This window comes from Notothenia rossii (assembly GCF_949606895.1).
Source record: "Notothenia rossii genome assembly, chromosome: 4".
Taxonomy (NCBI): Eukaryota; Metazoa; Chordata; class Actinopteri; order Perciformes; family Nototheniidae; genus Notothenia; species Notothenia rossii.
Genome location: NC_136902.1, coordinates 58,374,986 through 58,391,077, shown reverse-complemented (window position 1 = coordinate 58,391,077; position 16,092 = coordinate 58,374,986). Strand labels below are relative to the sequence as shown.

Genomic DNA, 16,092 nt, shown 5'->3' with positions numbered 1-16,092 from the left:
TAGTGACGTAACGGGCATAGTGACGTACCGGCTCACACACACTCACTCAGCCTTATCTTTTCTCAGCCGAGGCTCCGTGGATCTCCTCACGCACACACGCACTCACACTCACAGCCTGGATGTGAGTGTGTGTGTGTGTGTGCGCTCAGGCTGAGTTCCTCGCTGTCTCGCAGACCCCACGCAGCAACCAGGAAACAACACCAGTAATCCAGCTCACACTGTCTGCTCCTCGAGCCTCAAAGGGCGGAGCAGCGAGCCCCCCAACGTCCCGCCAACACGGCACCCAGACCCCACGCAGCATTCTCATCTGTTTGTCCTTACTGGTGTCATTTCCTGGTTGCTAACAAACGCCATTGTAACACAGAATCACTGATGTTCCGCTGTTTCATTTTTAGCTGTAATTACTCAGATTATAAATGTATATGGCGGATTATACTTGGTCATTTATTCACCATGCGTCTACTTTTTTTTCTTCTCAATAGTGACTTTGGCAGTTGAACCTGAGGGCCCTTGTACCACACAGGCAGAAATGGCCGCAGACCCAGGATCAGACTTGTCTGTACCTCTTACCACCGAGACTGACACTGAGTTCACTCTCTTCCTCACTCCTGTGTCCTCCGGCCTGACTCCTGCTCTCTCCTCCGGGCTGACTCCTGCTCTCTCCTCCGGGCTGACTCCTGCTCTCTCCTCCGGCCTGACTCCTGCTCTCTCCTCCGGCCTGACTCCTGCTCTCTCCTCCGGGCTGACTCCTGCTCTCTCCTCCGGGCTGACTCCTGCTCTCTCCTCCGGGCTGACTCCTGCTCTCTCCTCCGGCCTGACTCCTGCTCTCTCCTCCGGCCTGACTCCTGCTCTCTCCTCCGGGCTGACTCCTGCTCTCTCCTCCGGGCTGACTCCTGCTCTCTCCTCCGGGCTGACTCCTGCTCTCTCCTCCGGCCTGACTCCTGCTCTCTCCTCCGGCCTGACTCCTGCTCTCTCCTCCGGGCTGACTCCTGCTCTCTCCTCCGGGCTGACTCCTGCTCTCTCCTCCGGGCTGACTCCTGCTCTCTCCTCCGGGCTGACTCCTGCTCTCTCCTCCGGCCTGACTCCTGCTCTCTCCTCCGGGCTGACTCCTGCTCTCTCCTCCGGGCTGACTCCTGCTCTCTCCTCAGTGTCTTCCTCACAGAAAAGAAGACCAACGAGGAATAAAGTGGCAATTAATGGTATGTGCGGGTTAATTAGTAATTATCTTATTTACATCGACTGAAACTGTGTTTGATTTTGCACATTGAATTAGTTAAAGAGAGAGAAAACAATCATCGGTACAATTAGAATACGCCACCTTTTGTTTTGTTTAAGACTTTGCAGTATCAAAAGTCTCAGTGCCATTTTGAACAGTTTAATTGAGCACAATGTGATGTTAGGCAATGTTTAGGAGGTTATTGCTGAACTTCAACTTATTACCATCTTTTAATTCCTTGCAGAATGTCCCATTCATCAAGGGTCAGACACTTTCCCCTACAAAAAACTACTGAGGGAACGAATCAGGGAGGTTTGTTTAGAAAATATTTTTAAATAAATAAACAATGACAATAATGTTTCCGTGGAACCAAGTCTTATCTTATTGGATTTTCGTATACTTTGTTTAAAAGGACTGTTTCAGTCTTAAGCATGACTGCTAATGTAAATATTGAAATTACAGTAACAATAATTTATTATTAATTTAAGGTTGAGGTACTTGTGTAATGCTTCATGTCGCATTAATGCATCATGTCCAGCCATTTATTTGTATATTACATTTTTTCTTGTAATCCTTTGTAGGTGAATTCCTATTCTTGGCAGTACAAATATTTTTTTAAATAATAATAGTATTCCAAAATATTAAACTGATGGGGAAAATGCTATTGACTATGTTACAGTCCTTCATATGTTTGAGTTAATCGTACCTACTATTATTTCAAATTATCATTTGATTTCACTGGACTTTTTGTATTTACATGTATGACATTTGAAAAAAATGAAGTTTACCTAAAATCTGTGTTTCTTTACTCAGGGCCATACCGAGGTGTTGGTGCAGTGGCAGTCTTGCTCTGGATGGTATGTATCTAATCTGAAGTTTCCTTCAGTGTAGCTGATGGGTCTGGCAGAACAGGGGCCACAAAGTAGTCTTACCAACCAACTTCATCAACCCTGAGATCACTAACTTAAACATTTTGGGTTCCTCAGCAGTAAATTGAATTTAGTTGATCACATGGGGGTGGGGAGCCATGTCATCAATGGCTCTATCAGACGTTTGCGCCATAAAGTAAGACATCCAAGTTCTCTGCCCTTCGTCATTCAGACATTGCGCCCTAGAAACGCTGTCTGATTGTAACACATAAGCAGGGAAGTAGCCTACATTGAAATAGAAATTAAAATATACAATAGAGTTTATCATTGATCAATATCACTAAAGGTTAAATGATTGATATGTGAGGCTGGATGGTATTTGATCTCTTTTGTAGTTACTGACTTGTTACATTTGTTCTTAACAATTATACTATAAGTATAGTTAGTAGTAGTAAGTAGTATTATTTCTGTGTGCAGTCTTGCAGGCAGTTGTCTAAGTTTAGTGCTGTATGTTTGGGCATTGATAAGACAGCAAATTCAAAGAATTGGTCAAATGAAACATTGACTTTGAAATAAAAAATGTACCTTGTATTATATATGATGTACGTGTTATATATAAATATATACATTATACTGCACTTTCATCATGATATTTTTGAGTGACTTAGTATATCTTCTCATTTGAAATAGCATTGTCAACATACTGTAGAACTACATATTCCAAAAAGTTATACTTTTTGCTGTGTCAGTATTGTCATACTGATATTCTGTACAAACTGTGAAGTCCACTGAGACAAATGTAACATTTGTGATATTGGGCTATATAAATAAACATTGATTGATTGATTGATTGACTGTTTCTGTTTTACAGTGGGGCGAAGTGGAAAAATTCCTGGGAGCCAAAGGAAAACTTTTCCAGTTAAATATGGCTGACTTTTTTTTTTCTACTTTGGAGTAATAAAATACATATAAAAAAAACATCTATGTAAGTGTTGTGCCTATTTGTGTTCTTATGTTATCAGTGAGCTGAAGCCAAGACAAATACAAATATGTTTTAAGTGTATCCATACAAACTCATTCTCTAAAACTGTCATGATTGGTCTGTTGTGAATGACACCCATGAGGAAAAAGGTCTTATACATTATATCACATCGGCAGGGCTGTGATGTGATGAGGCCCTCGCGAGCATCGACGGGGGGGTGGTGTGTAAACCCTGGACACACCAAGCCGATTACAGCTAGTGGAGCCTCGCAGCAGAAACTGTGGCGCGCTCAATTGCGCCGCATTTGCGCATCAGATGAGGCTCCCTCCACAAAATGAGGGCGAGAGGCAGACGCAGTCTGTGTGATCGGCGTGTATGGAGGGGCGGGCCTGCACATCGGCATATCACAGACTGGTGCATACATTGTACAGGCGGCAATTTGAAATGGAACGCAGCCCACACACGGCAGACAAACCCAAACACTTTTGGAACACGCCACCTCCAGACACATTAACATGCACTCCCCTAACTTTCCCCTAATCTGACATTGTATTTCATTCCATAACATATAAATATACTGTTCACCCATGTGAAACACACACACTGAAACCAAAATAATTTACAAACATGTAAAAATCTTTCATATGCGATGGAAACTTCTGAAGCAATGGAAACAGGAGTCAGAGAGACACGAGGAGAGCAGGAACTTTGATGGCAAACTGATGGTTTATTCACAAGACATGTTGTGTGCCACGAATTGACACAAAAGATGCCAAACCAATTCTGAAGATCTCTACCCCAGACCCATATTTAGCTAGTTCTGAGAGAAGAATCAACATTGTGCATAACAAGATAAAACCAACACCTCTATCAGCTGACGCCAATAGGCAGGAAAAGGGAGACAAAACACTGAGAGCACAGTAGCCAAGGCTACAGGTGCCTGTGCTCAGTCAGGACAAGACCTGGGGGGTATACCACGAAACTGGTTCAACCTAACCTGGATATGTTTGAGTTAGCCGGTTGGCCTAATCCAAAACATACGCCCTCTCGCTAAACGGCACTACGACACGGGTTATCAAGTGGATCGCTCAAGCCAGCCGTGTCCTATCTAGTTAGGTACGCGTTCACATAAAAGGGGTAGTATTTGGAGCATTCGACCAATCACAAACATGGAGAAGCGTACTGACAGCGCAGCGCGTATACTTCCTGAATGAAAAGTCAACTATATAATTAGACAAATATGAAGACTTTAAACATCCATGACTCAAACACTTTATCCAGGATAAAAGCCACATAGCTGCACCTGCAAGGTGAACACAGCTGGTAAAAGAAAAAGTGTTTGAATGCGTACATTAACAGGTTTATGATATGCCCCGTCTAAGACACGATCTGACTTTAATTACATTTGACTCGAGTGTTTCGTAATGTGTTGCTTAAAATAATACTTTTGCATACAGTATGTGACACTGTAAGTGTTGCACGGCCAGATACGGCTCAGCTGACTCAGATAAGGAGATATATGATACATTATGATGTGATGCCGCGGACTGTACTGTTACTTTGATCCAGTTACTTATGTTGTGGCAGATATTTAATTAAGCTTTCTTAACGCTAATGTTATAATAGTCGGATTGCTCTGAAGATGGGAGGTGATATTCTATTAATGTTCACATTCACACGTGAACACGTTTGGTTCTATGCAAACTCAGTAATATCCATTGTGATACAGTTATAAGGCCTTCACAAGAGACTGTCAGTGGAGATTAAAGGGGATCAGGAGCTCACGTCTTCTCAGAGTCCTTGGTATCTGGCTTGATGATTGTCTCACATTTCTAAACTTCATGTCAATAACCTGCTTAAAAAGCTGAGGGTTAGGCTAGGTTTCTTCTACAGGAACAAGTCCTGTTTCTCTGCTTGAGGCCAGGAAAAGGCTAGTCACTGTGACCTTTTGACCTGTGCTGGACTATGGTGATTTGATCTATATGAATGCACCTGCCAATTGCCTGGTCAAGTTAGATGCTGCGTATCACAGTGCACTGAGATTTGTGACAAACTGTAAAGCATTAACCCATCACTGTACCCTGTATGCAAGGGCTGGTTTGCTTTCACTAACTGTACGGAGGCTCAGTCACTGGTACATTTTTATATACAAAGCCATGTTAGGGAAACTTCCATCTTATATCTGCTCCCTGATCTCACGGAAAATTGTAAGTGGCTACTGCCTGAGATCGAATGCTGTGGTTTTATTAAATGTGCCAACTGCTAGGACTGTCTTAGGGAAGACAGCTTTTAGATGCGCAGCTCCTCTGTCTTGGAATAGTCTGCAAATTAAATGGAAACTGAGCAATCTGGTGCCACTAAATGTTTTTAAAGCTCGGTTGGATGCTACTCAATCGGAAGCTATTGGTACCTGTTTATGTGGATAGTTATGTAAATGGTGCTGTATGATGTCCTTTTGTTGTTCTGTTTATGTTTTTATGTTTCATGTGGAACCTACTTGAGCAGGTCTCCCTTGAAAAAGAGATCAATGATCTCAATGGGATACACCTGTATAAATAAAGGTTTGAAATTAAATTAAATGAGAGTCATCATCATCATGTTCTCTCTGCTGCTGCTGCTGCTGCTGCTGGCAGCTGGAAGTGAGTCAACACTTATTATACTGCTGTTTAACAGGATAATCTGTCATATAACTTTTTTTTGTATTTGTACAGGTGTGAAGTGTGAACAGTTGACACAGCCAGCCTCTGTGACTGTGCAGCCAGGTCAACGTCTGACCATCACCTGTCAGGTCTCTTATTCTGTTAGTTAATAATAATAATAAAATTCAATAACGTGCTTTAACCACTAGGTGCCCGTCTATCAGCTGTGCACCGTTATGGTGTAAATACTGCCTATCTACCAATTGGATCAAATATAAAAGTCAGCCGAATTACTGTTGATATTGCAAGGAGACATATTGTGTGAAAATAAATCTAAGATGTTGTTAAATGGCTGATATATTTGTGATCCACGTCACATTTTCAGTTTTGGCGGCAGTTCTTCTTGTTTGTATAGAAGTCTTCTCATCAGGGCTCTATAAATAGATAACTACGGCAGATATGTAATATGTAATGCAGCCGAACCATGTATTACAATGCCGTTATGTGATTAGCTCCAAAGAGAAAAGCAAGCAAACTCGGAATAAAGTATTATTTTATTTTTTTTAAATGTTTTCGGATTTCACATCGCATAAACACCATTTCCCAACGTGCATTGCGGCTAAACCATGAATCACCGAGCTGAGGATCTCGGTTATGGCTAGAAAGGATCCGTCTTGTGTAAAACTCTCGCGAGAGTTCGGCTGAATGTCACGTGGCTGAATGTTTACGTTTGGCAGGCAGCCTTTCAGTTAGGATCGTTAACATCAGTTGGCCACAGCAAATGATGGTGAGAAGCTAAACTATCTATTAATTATGTCAATGACAGGGAGTGTGATTGTTGAAAAGCGGTCTTGCTGGTGTTCAAAGAAGAATGACAACACTGTAGATCACCAACACTATGGTTTATTTTTTATTCACAGGCAAGTCAACGTTGTCGCAGTAAAAGTCCCAAGATAGCTCCTGGTGCAATAAAATGTTCCCTTGCAGTGTTTTACTATTATGTCTGATGTTTCTCTATTAATATTGCTGCTGCATTAATGTGTATGTTGCATCATGTTACTGCTGTAGATGTGTTTCCGAGCCGCTCCGATTACAACGAGAGTTACAACGAGAACGTGACGTCATATTTACAATAGAAGGATCCTTTCTAGCCTTAACCGAGGATCTTGCCTACGTCTGTTTCCGGTATTGTTTTTGACGGATGTATTTTGTTATACACACATTCCTTCACATTTAAATTAAAATGTACATTAAAATATTTCGTGAGGCTTTCTAAAATGTTTTAAAATATAACTACGGTTCGAGTTGAAGAGTTTATAAATTAACATGAACCGAAGCTGTTGCCTGGTAACGCAATCGTGCAACGTCACGTCCGTTAATTCCACATCCACACACATCGATTTAATAAATGAATGTAGCCTTTGTATCTGCTAAAAGAGGTGCCGACCAGCTGGGGCAACAGAAAATTGGCGAAATTGAGTGTGACTATTACAAATGAAATCATTATTATATTAATATTGATAATAATAACAACCGACCGTCGGGGTAGCATTTGCTTGGCATTTCCGGTTATATCTCCACTGGTTGGGCCACGTTAACAATACTGTGTAATTGTCACGTTTGAAGGGACGAAATCGTGACAGCTTCACGTCTCCCATCATGGTAAATCGTCACATGTTCACGTCTTGCCGTGATACCGGGTTGTGCTGACCATGTCCATGCCTTTATGACAACAGTGTACCAATCTTCTGATGGCTACTTCCAGCAGGATAACTCACCGTGTCACAAAGCTCAAATATTCTCCAACTGGTTTCTTGAACATGACAATGAATTTTACTCAAATGTCACAGTCCACAGTCATCAGATCCAAATCCTACAGTGCACCATTGGGATGTGGTGAACCAGAGATTTGCGTCATGGATGTGCAGCCGACAAATCTGCAGCAACTGCGTGATGCGATCAGGTCAATATTGAGCAAAATCTCTGAGGAATGCTTCCAGTACCTTGTTTAATCTATGCCATGAAGAATTAATGCAGTTCTGAAAGCAGATGGGGGTCCAACCCATCCTAGCAAGGTGTACCTAATTAAGTGGCTCGTGAGTGTATTACTTAGCTCAATTTGTATTGTTAGTGTGTGTCTGTAGGAGTAAAGTCTAGACACATTCTTTGGATGTAAGCATTGGCTAATTAAACAGGTCATGATTAAATGACATGATGATAATAAAGGTGATCACCAAAACCTTATACCAGGGGTGGGGAACCTCTGGCCCTCGAGGTAACTCGGATCTGAAGGTGACTGATAACTGCTAATGGCATTTAGTTGAATACCAGACATAGTAAATGCAAAGCAGGATCATATAAAAAAAAAAGGTAATAAACAAGCCATTCAATCGTAATACTCGTTTTAATACGTTGACATGCATACAACACAATAGACTTGTTAAGTCCTGTTCGTTGTCCTGTTTGTTGTCCTCATCACCGTCCTGTTAGTTTTCTTCATCACCGTCCTCATCACCGTCTTGTTCGTTGTCCTCATCACCGTCCTCATCACCGTCTTGTTCGTTGTCCTCATCACCGTCCTCATCACCGTCCTCATCACCGTCTTGTTCGTTGTCCTCATCACCGTCCTCATCACCGTCCTGTTCGTCGTCCTCATTACCGTCTTCAATGTCTTCCTCCATCATGAGAAAAGACGAGTCCGAGCCAATACAGCTGTAGGTGCTGGTGACTCTGCTCAGTTTCTGCTCCAGAAGATATTGATGGTGTAAAATACAGCAGTGCAGTCCCCTGTATCCCTCTTCTGTTATATCGCTTGGAGAAACTAAAATAAAAAGACAAAATGACAGTCTATGTAAGGAAACTTTTAGTTAGCATTGATGTTGGTTCCATATAAGCAATTTGAATGTTTAACTCCGAGGCTGTATATTAGCTAAAAAGATTTGTGATTCAGAAAAAATGCAATCATTACAGATGCTATTCAGTGATAGACATTTGACACTGGGAGGGGGGCAGTGGCAAATGTTATAAATCGGTATTTGTGGAACATACTTTGGTTCCTGATGTCGTCTTTTGTCTGATGAAGGAGGTGGTCCAGTTTGTCCAGTGCCTGCCTCAGATTTTGACAATGCTGGGTCATCTCCTTCACAATGATGACTTTCTCCTCTTCCATACGCCTGACCAGCATAACCTGGTCAAAAAGTCGCCTCTTTGTGCGCAGGTTCACCACTCTAATGGAAAAAACACAAAATATAACAACCACAATGGTAAGGCTAATAAAACAAATAATATCAGTTTGTATTCAATCTTTTTTAATTAAATTGACCAAAACCTTAAAATCTGGTAAAAAAAAATTCAACCTCGCCGCTTGCTGAATTTTTTCAATTCTGTCTATGTTGGCAGAATTACATTCAGTATGTCTTGAGATTCAACATTAGTATGCAGTTCAGGGTGGTCAGGAAGGGTTTTACTGTTTCCATAGATATGCCTGTCCCAGTGAGACTAGACTATTAAGACTTGATAGGGCAACATCATACAGACCTTTCAATATAATTATTTTAAAATGATTTGTTGTGATCATGATGATTTGTGACACCTATGTTGATAGCTCTGTGTTACATTGGTGATTGTATTCTAGTACTTCAACTGAATTTATGGAATATCTAGGGCAAACAAAAACAAGTTGTTTCTTACCATCTCCTTGCGCCTCCCAGGGCAGAATGACATCCTCAGACAGACCGCATGCTGCTTCTGTGTCAATTTTCTCTGAACAGGCATCAATGGTGTTGTACTGCAGTATCCTCTCTCTGAGTTTCTTCTTGAGCTCTGTCAGTCTTCTCCGTTTGCGTTGCCTTGTTTGGTTGCTGTCTGTAAAGTAAAAAAAAATACAAATAAACTAATATTAATAATACAAACAACAACAACAAGAAACAAATATTGTTTCTAGATAACGTAATAATAAATACCATTTTGTCGATAGAGGTCGTGTTTCTTTCTTCGGAGGGAATAAATAATTTCATCTATTTCTCTCTGGAGCTCCTCTTGGCTACTCTGGGCTCCATGTTTCTCTTGAAAACAGAAACAACAAGGTGTAATCATAAAACATGAAGCCAAATGTTTGGAAATATGGAACCAAATCTATACCACAGTGATCATATAACATACCAGTGGCTGCCCATTGCTTGACCTCCAACACCCACTGCTCCGTGTCCTCCAGGGAGATGTTCAGCTCTTGCTTGAAACTCTCAAGATTGTCCACTTCAGTTTGTGCTCTCTGTGTAGTCTGGTTAGAATGTTTAAAAGGAAAAAGTGAATATGCGTTCCAGTTGGTTGAGAAGGTTGCTTTTTACTGAATTCCTTTATGCACATTAACTGACCAGACAACAACATGAAATGCTAAACACCTTCTCTTCAAGGTTGGCAAGTATCACCTTAGTGTCCCTTTTTTTTCAAGATCAAGCAGGATTAACATTATTATTATTATTATTATTATTATTATTATCCAGAAATTCAGATGAATCAACCTATAGTGCTTTATTAAAAACAAACAGAACAGAGACTCTCTTGGCAGAACAGTGTGCCATGGCAGCGCCATCATAATGAAATGATTGCAGAATACATTCAATTCAACAACATGTAGCTAAGGATGGTGTTAAATTACTACAACAACAAACTCGGATAGTCTTAATATACATTTTGAAATGCAGCATGGACGTCTTACTTTGACAAATCTCTTTGAGAGTGTCTTGTGGAGATTCTCCACCTTCCTGTGGTTCCATTGCATAGCCAGCACGGTTATCATATCTGCTCTAGCTGTAAACACAAAAACATGAAAATTCATATGAGCTTTACAATGTGGCACTACTTAAAACTATTTGTTTTCCTCTACCAACCTGATTTGGTCATGTATTTTGTTGTCAGAGCTGCCCTTGAGAGGAAGCTGTTAACCTGTTCCACTTCCTCGCCGACAGTATTTCCAGCACCTTCCTGGCTTCTGCCACCCCACTTCACCTGCTCAGAATCATAAACAATGAGATCTAGCTATTTAGTTCAATATTATAATTTCTTGTACTGTACATCTTTAGTTATCATCAGTGTCAGGAGCAATTTCAGAAAGTTAAAATGTTCTGATATTGAATTATGCTTTGAACTACAATGTCACAACTGCAGTTATTTGAAGCTCTGTTCATTCATTATTTCTACAGTGCGGATATATTTACTAAAATAAACATAATGGGTTTTGGAAGCCTATCCTTGTGACAGTCTGTTTTGTAACAATTTTGTCAACATTTGTAACTATTACAATTATTCCACAGGCTTGAATAGAATATACTACATGATATTCTTATGTGCACTACAATTTCTAAAACATTTGAATCTAGTGACACAAATGTTTAACTTGCATACTGTACCTCGCATTTGCCTGTGTGGGCCTTGGCGTGCATTACAGAGAGAAAAGGTTTCATCTCTGTAAGTGGTTGGAGCTCAGGCAACTTTGCTGCCATCTTCTCCAAATAAGGCCAGTACCTGTAATGACAAAATCAATTAGCTTTTCCAGTTGCATGATGGCATAATAGTAAAAAGATAAACCAGGTCCTTAAAATTACCAGTACAATCCTTGTAACCAACATCAGCATTTATCCAAATGAATGCTTTTTTTGCTTTACATCTACTGGATGTGCAAGAATTAAATAGATAACACGTTTCCCACAAACACTTCCAATTTTGCAATAGTTATAACTACCTGCAGGCAACATCCATACAAAAGAATGTTGCATTCGCAACTTCAGCCAGCTCCTTCTGCAGGAACATTGGGTAGGCATATATTTCACCACGGTAGTGATTTAGGCCTTGTAGTAAGATGCCATGTCTGCACACAGCTATTTGCAGTCCTTCCTCATCCACCTTGGCCCTGGACTTGTGTGAGGTTTCTCTGCAAGCTGTGAATGTTGCCGGTCCACAAACATCAGGACCACTTTTCTGAAATAGACACAATCTGTTACATTTAACCCTGTGCTAAGAAAAATAAATAAAGGGTTAGGGGATTGAATAGATTCTTACAATCGTCATCTGGCTCCTGATTTTGTCGACAAAGGCAGACACTTTACTGTCCTGGGCAATGAACAGTCCATCAAATAGAGACGGTTCATCTGTCCTGCGAAATTCGAGAAAGACATTGTAAGCAACATTATCATACATACATAAGTTTGATTGTGTCCTCTATTTAATGTGGCCAATTTGCTTTTGCCATAACATTTTCATAAATGTGGAAAAGGTCTTTGTGAATTTGATCTGTAATTCTGTGTAAAGTCTTTTGCCACCATTATTTAACATTAGTGAAAAGTTTACTGACTTCTTGTAAAAAGGTAAAAATAAAAGTACATCCTTTATATTGATGGGCATGGAATAGGGCAGAGGAAGGCATAGAAAAAGGTTCCTGGGCAATTTAATACATTTTTCATGAAGCGATTATATCCAAAACTGGTTCTTAGCTCCAACATATCCAACTAACGTCAACCATTTAACATTTTAAAGTTGAGTTAACTTTACAGGCGTCATATACAATAATGTTTATGAATTGGATTTATATAATTATGTGTAATTTCAAACCAACTATTGTTTTCTGATGGTCTACAAACTTTGGAAAAAGAAATTGCAGAGTTGGGGAAAGTTAGACATTTCAGCAAAGACATTCAGCTTAGTCAATAAAACAACAACTAAAATGAGAATATGATTTCACTGACCCTCTGGACTTCTTGAAGCGATAATGCTTTCTATTGCCATCTACAGCAATAGCCAGCATGTCAGGTGTGCATGCTGGGCATTTAAAGGGCTCCACCAGGCATAGATCTTCTTGTCTGTAATTACAGAAGGCAAACTCCCGAAAGACTCTGTGGAAGGTATCGCTACAGATTCTGGCTGTCTGGAAACAAGAATGGTATTCATTTGGTTAATTAAAAGTTTGGTATTCAAAAATCTTGAAAACCACATTTTATTCTTACCCTTCCTGTGGAAAACGATCGATGTTCAAGCATTTTTATAAATACTTGCTGGGATAATGCTGGGCTGGCCAATTTCATTTGCTCGAATGATGTGAACACATCAAACTTAAAAATAATTTTGCAGCTGTCGGTTGCTGGCCAGTATTTGTATCCCAGCAAGTCACCTATGCTCGGGGACCATTTGGCGGAACAAATTGGACAGCACACAGAAGGCAGACGAACGTTGTATGGACCTGAGAAAAAATATAAATGTGCAATTTGACAGCTATCTATGCAATGTAGGACAAAAGTATAATAGTAATCCTGTATTTCTGCTTGATCGTCTTCTGGTGGCAACAAACCATTGATAGTCACCAACACGGTCTGCTTTCCTGGGATGATGGTGAAATCTTGGCTTGGACCACAGAAGCAGATTTGGGATGGCGGAGGAATTGGAAGCAGACACACTGCAGCAAAGACAATTTCAGAGATTCATATGCATGTTAGGACATGTTAGGAAATGTAGTCAATACAAATTGAGACATTTTAACTATTAAAGCAAACTTCCGAAATGGTGAAAATGATGCCGCTGTATATGTAGTGCACATTAGGAAACCATGGTAAGGGAATATGTAATACATTATTTGAACCCACCTTGTTCACAGAGTCCATATTGGCTACTTTCATCCACAACCACTAAGGATGTGGGAGGAATAGGTCTGTAAAACCCATCAAACATGGCTTCCCTGTCATGGAAGACATGTTTACCATGGATAATAGGGTCACATGCCGGACAAAGAAAGGGAGTTCCTGGTGGAACACAGTCCAAGCACCGGACCACAGCATCAGCAGTTTTGCATTGGAGACAGGAACGTGTGGTGACAATCTCTGCAGCCAATTTCAAATTAAGGAGCTCTGGCATTGCAGCTCTGAATTTTTGTTCACGTTTCAACTGTCTTTGGGTCCATGTTGATGCAGTGGGTGTTTCTTCTGATGATGCAGGGACAGTGAGAGAACCCAACAGGTTTCTCAGTGTCTGAAGATGTTGATCTAAAATAACAAAATATAAAACAAATCATGGAATTTAGTTTAATTAAAAAAAGATATTCCATACATGGCTTTTCACTTTACAATGTATCATGAACAAAGCTATTACATACTACAAACAATTACCTACATTTCAAGTTGAAGGATAATTTAAGAATTCATTGTGCATACCAAGACTTGGGACCTGTAGAGGAATCTCATGTGTCTCCTCGACCTCTGGGGACTTCTGAGAGCTGGAAGGTTTAACTGCATAAAACAAAGTACGATGATATGGGAAACATTATTGAGGACCGACCAACGACATTAAAACTTAATGAAACACTAGAACTAGATTATATTTTACAGACCAGATCGATTCTTATTCCAATGTTGGGCTATAATGTTCCCATCCAGGTCCCTCTTCCTCCAGGAAACATTTGATCCTTGCGTTATTTTCTTTGGTATCTTCTGTATCTTCGGTTTCTTTGGTTTCTTTGGTATCTTAATATATAAATATATAAAAGAGATTATATATTTCCCTTAATTGTTGCACACACATCTTTGTAATGTGTGTGTCTGTTATCATTTGGGTAAATGTTATAATACATTTTTGGATAATGTTGTACTTGCCTTATTTGCCAACTCATCTGCGAGGGCATTCCCTATCTCTAGCCATTCATTCAGTTGCTTGGATGCCATTTTTAAGTGAGGATAAAAAGGGCAACAACAAACAAAGGATGAACTGACATACAGGGAGGGAGAAAAACAAAACAAAAGACAAGAAAACGAGAGGGGTGAAAGAGAGTAGGAAGAGGAATATGGCTCTGAAAAGAACCGTTGATTTTTTTATGATAATAGGCTACTTCATATAATTGAATTGATAGATGACCTGAAAAAAACCAAACAGATGAACTCAGATTAGCTGTGCTACCATGTAATTTAATTGTTGCTTCATAAATAAGCATTTGCCAAAATAAAACTACAGGCACCAAAATCAATCAAGTCCCAGGTAAATCAGTAATTACAGGGACATATATTTCTCTTTTTAACTAGATGTGATGCTTTCACAAAACTTAAGTTGAATTAGCGAATGTTTAAAGTAGTAAAACAACTATGACCTGATGATATTCAAGTGTTGAACTTACCCTAACTATCATTAATGCAACATGTTAGGTGACATTTCGAAGAAAGAAAAAGTGTGTGCATTATAAAAAGCGCCATGTAAATGTCAACTATTATTATTATTATTATTAAAGTGCCATTTCCTTTCGCATTGTTTACGTTCATATCATGTCCTGGTCTGGTTAGCTGAATATACATACTTTTGCCATTGTTATGTGTTATGTCACGTGCTACCAAGGGTTTTGTTTTTAGGCAAGATTTTAGCTCCTTTTGTGCGAAGGAGAAAACTCTCCCTCCAACTTGTTGTAGACGAACCTTCTTATATTGCAATACATATCCGTTAGCGCATATAAGCTAAGCGCTAAGCGCTAACCTTTACAGCCATGCTATTGCTAACAACATGCATTCGCCTATACTGCCTATGCCACGGGCCAGCCCTAAAACGTAAAACTGAAATATCGTGGTTAAACATGATTAGTAGAAAAACGACAGGATTAATTAAAAGCGTAAACAAATCAAATGAAATACAGAAATCAGATTTACCACTTGTAAAGCTCTGACGCTCTTTAACAATTCTTCTTCTTCTTCATCTTCTTCTTCATCTTCATCTTCTTGGCTCGTCCCACTTTTATTGATGCGCAAGGTTAAAGTTCACGGGATTACGATCGTGACAAAACGTGACAAAAGGTTGTAATAAACTGCTGCTAGAAATGAATAATGGAAAGCTACGTGGCTATGGGTCGTAATATCGTGATCAACACTGCTTAAACAATCGACCTATTTGGTCGTTTTTTGTAGGAGGACAGGCTGATTATTTCAGATGCGTTAAGTGGGCTGAGCTGTCCACTGGCCCGTGGCAGGAATCACAACGCTGAGCTGAAACAGATCGCCTCTTGGCCTCAAATTAAAGGCCATGGTGGATAAAAGGAGCATACACTGCAACATGTCCTCTTTATTCATAGAAACATATTTCTTCAACAACTCGACCAAGGAGGTGACTTATAAAATGACTTATACCACTGTAATTTCACTAAGTGTTTTTTTAGTAAGAAGTGAGGATGACTACAAATAGTCTCTCATAAGATTTAATAGAAGTATTTGCATAGAGGGAATTACATTTTCTTTGTGCGTGTTTTTCACCTTTTCTTGAAAAGTTAATTCGGTTAAAGGTCCCATGACATGAATAATTCCTACTGATCATAATTCCATTGTTGAGTTCGACTAAAATAGATTTATATTGTGCAATGTTTCAAACTCACAA

At 39.9% G+C, this 16,092-nt stretch overlaps 1 protein-coding gene and 1 long non-coding RNA gene across 5 annotated transcripts; one reads left to right on the top strand and one right to left on the bottom strand.

Annotated features, from left to right (window-relative positions):
- The first annotated feature begins 1,044 nt into the window (after positions 1-1,044).
- LOC307037710 lies at positions 1,045-3,352 on the top strand. Of its 2 annotated transcripts, XR_013807768.1 has the most exons (4): positions 1,045-1,199; positions 1,461-1,528; positions 2,030-2,073; positions 2,957-3,352. It is a non-coding gene; the product is annotated as an uncharacterized lncRNA (long non-coding RNA). The 2 variants fall into 2 exon arrangements; XR_013807769.1 differs by having other exon boundaries at positions 1,461-2,073; positions 2,957-3,317.
- Positions 3,353-6,593: 3,241 nt separating this feature from the next.
- LOC307035556 (uncharacterized protein) lies at positions 6,594-15,539 on the bottom strand. 3 transcript variants are annotated; one of them, XM_079675048.1, is made up of 18 exons: positions 15,375-15,539; positions 14,340-14,451; positions 14,078-14,210; positions 13,902-13,976; positions 13,338-13,733; positions 13,046-13,150; positions 12,705-12,937; positions 12,447-12,625; positions 11,764-11,857; positions 11,447-11,682; positions 11,115-11,229; positions 10,596-10,713; positions 10,424-10,515; positions 9,868-9,985; positions 9,669-9,770; positions 9,397-9,570; positions 8,755-8,931; positions 6,594-8,527 (listed from the first exon to the last, which is right to left on the bottom strand). In XM_079675048.1, exons 2-18 carry the CDS (start codon positions 14,406-14,408, stop codon positions 8,193-8,195), a joined length of 2,751 nt encoding a protein of 916 aa, XP_079531174.1. In that variant the 5' UTR covers positions 14,409-14,451; positions 15,375-15,539; the 3' UTR covers positions 6,594-8,192. The 3 variants fall into 3 exon arrangements, with proteins under 3 accessions (XP_079531174.1, XP_079531173.1, XP_079531175.1); XM_079675047.1 differs by having other exon boundaries at positions 12,705-13,150; XM_079675049.1 differs by having other exon boundaries at positions 8,415-8,553; positions 12,705-13,150.
- Between the last annotated feature and the right edge of the window lie 553 nt (positions 15,540-16,092).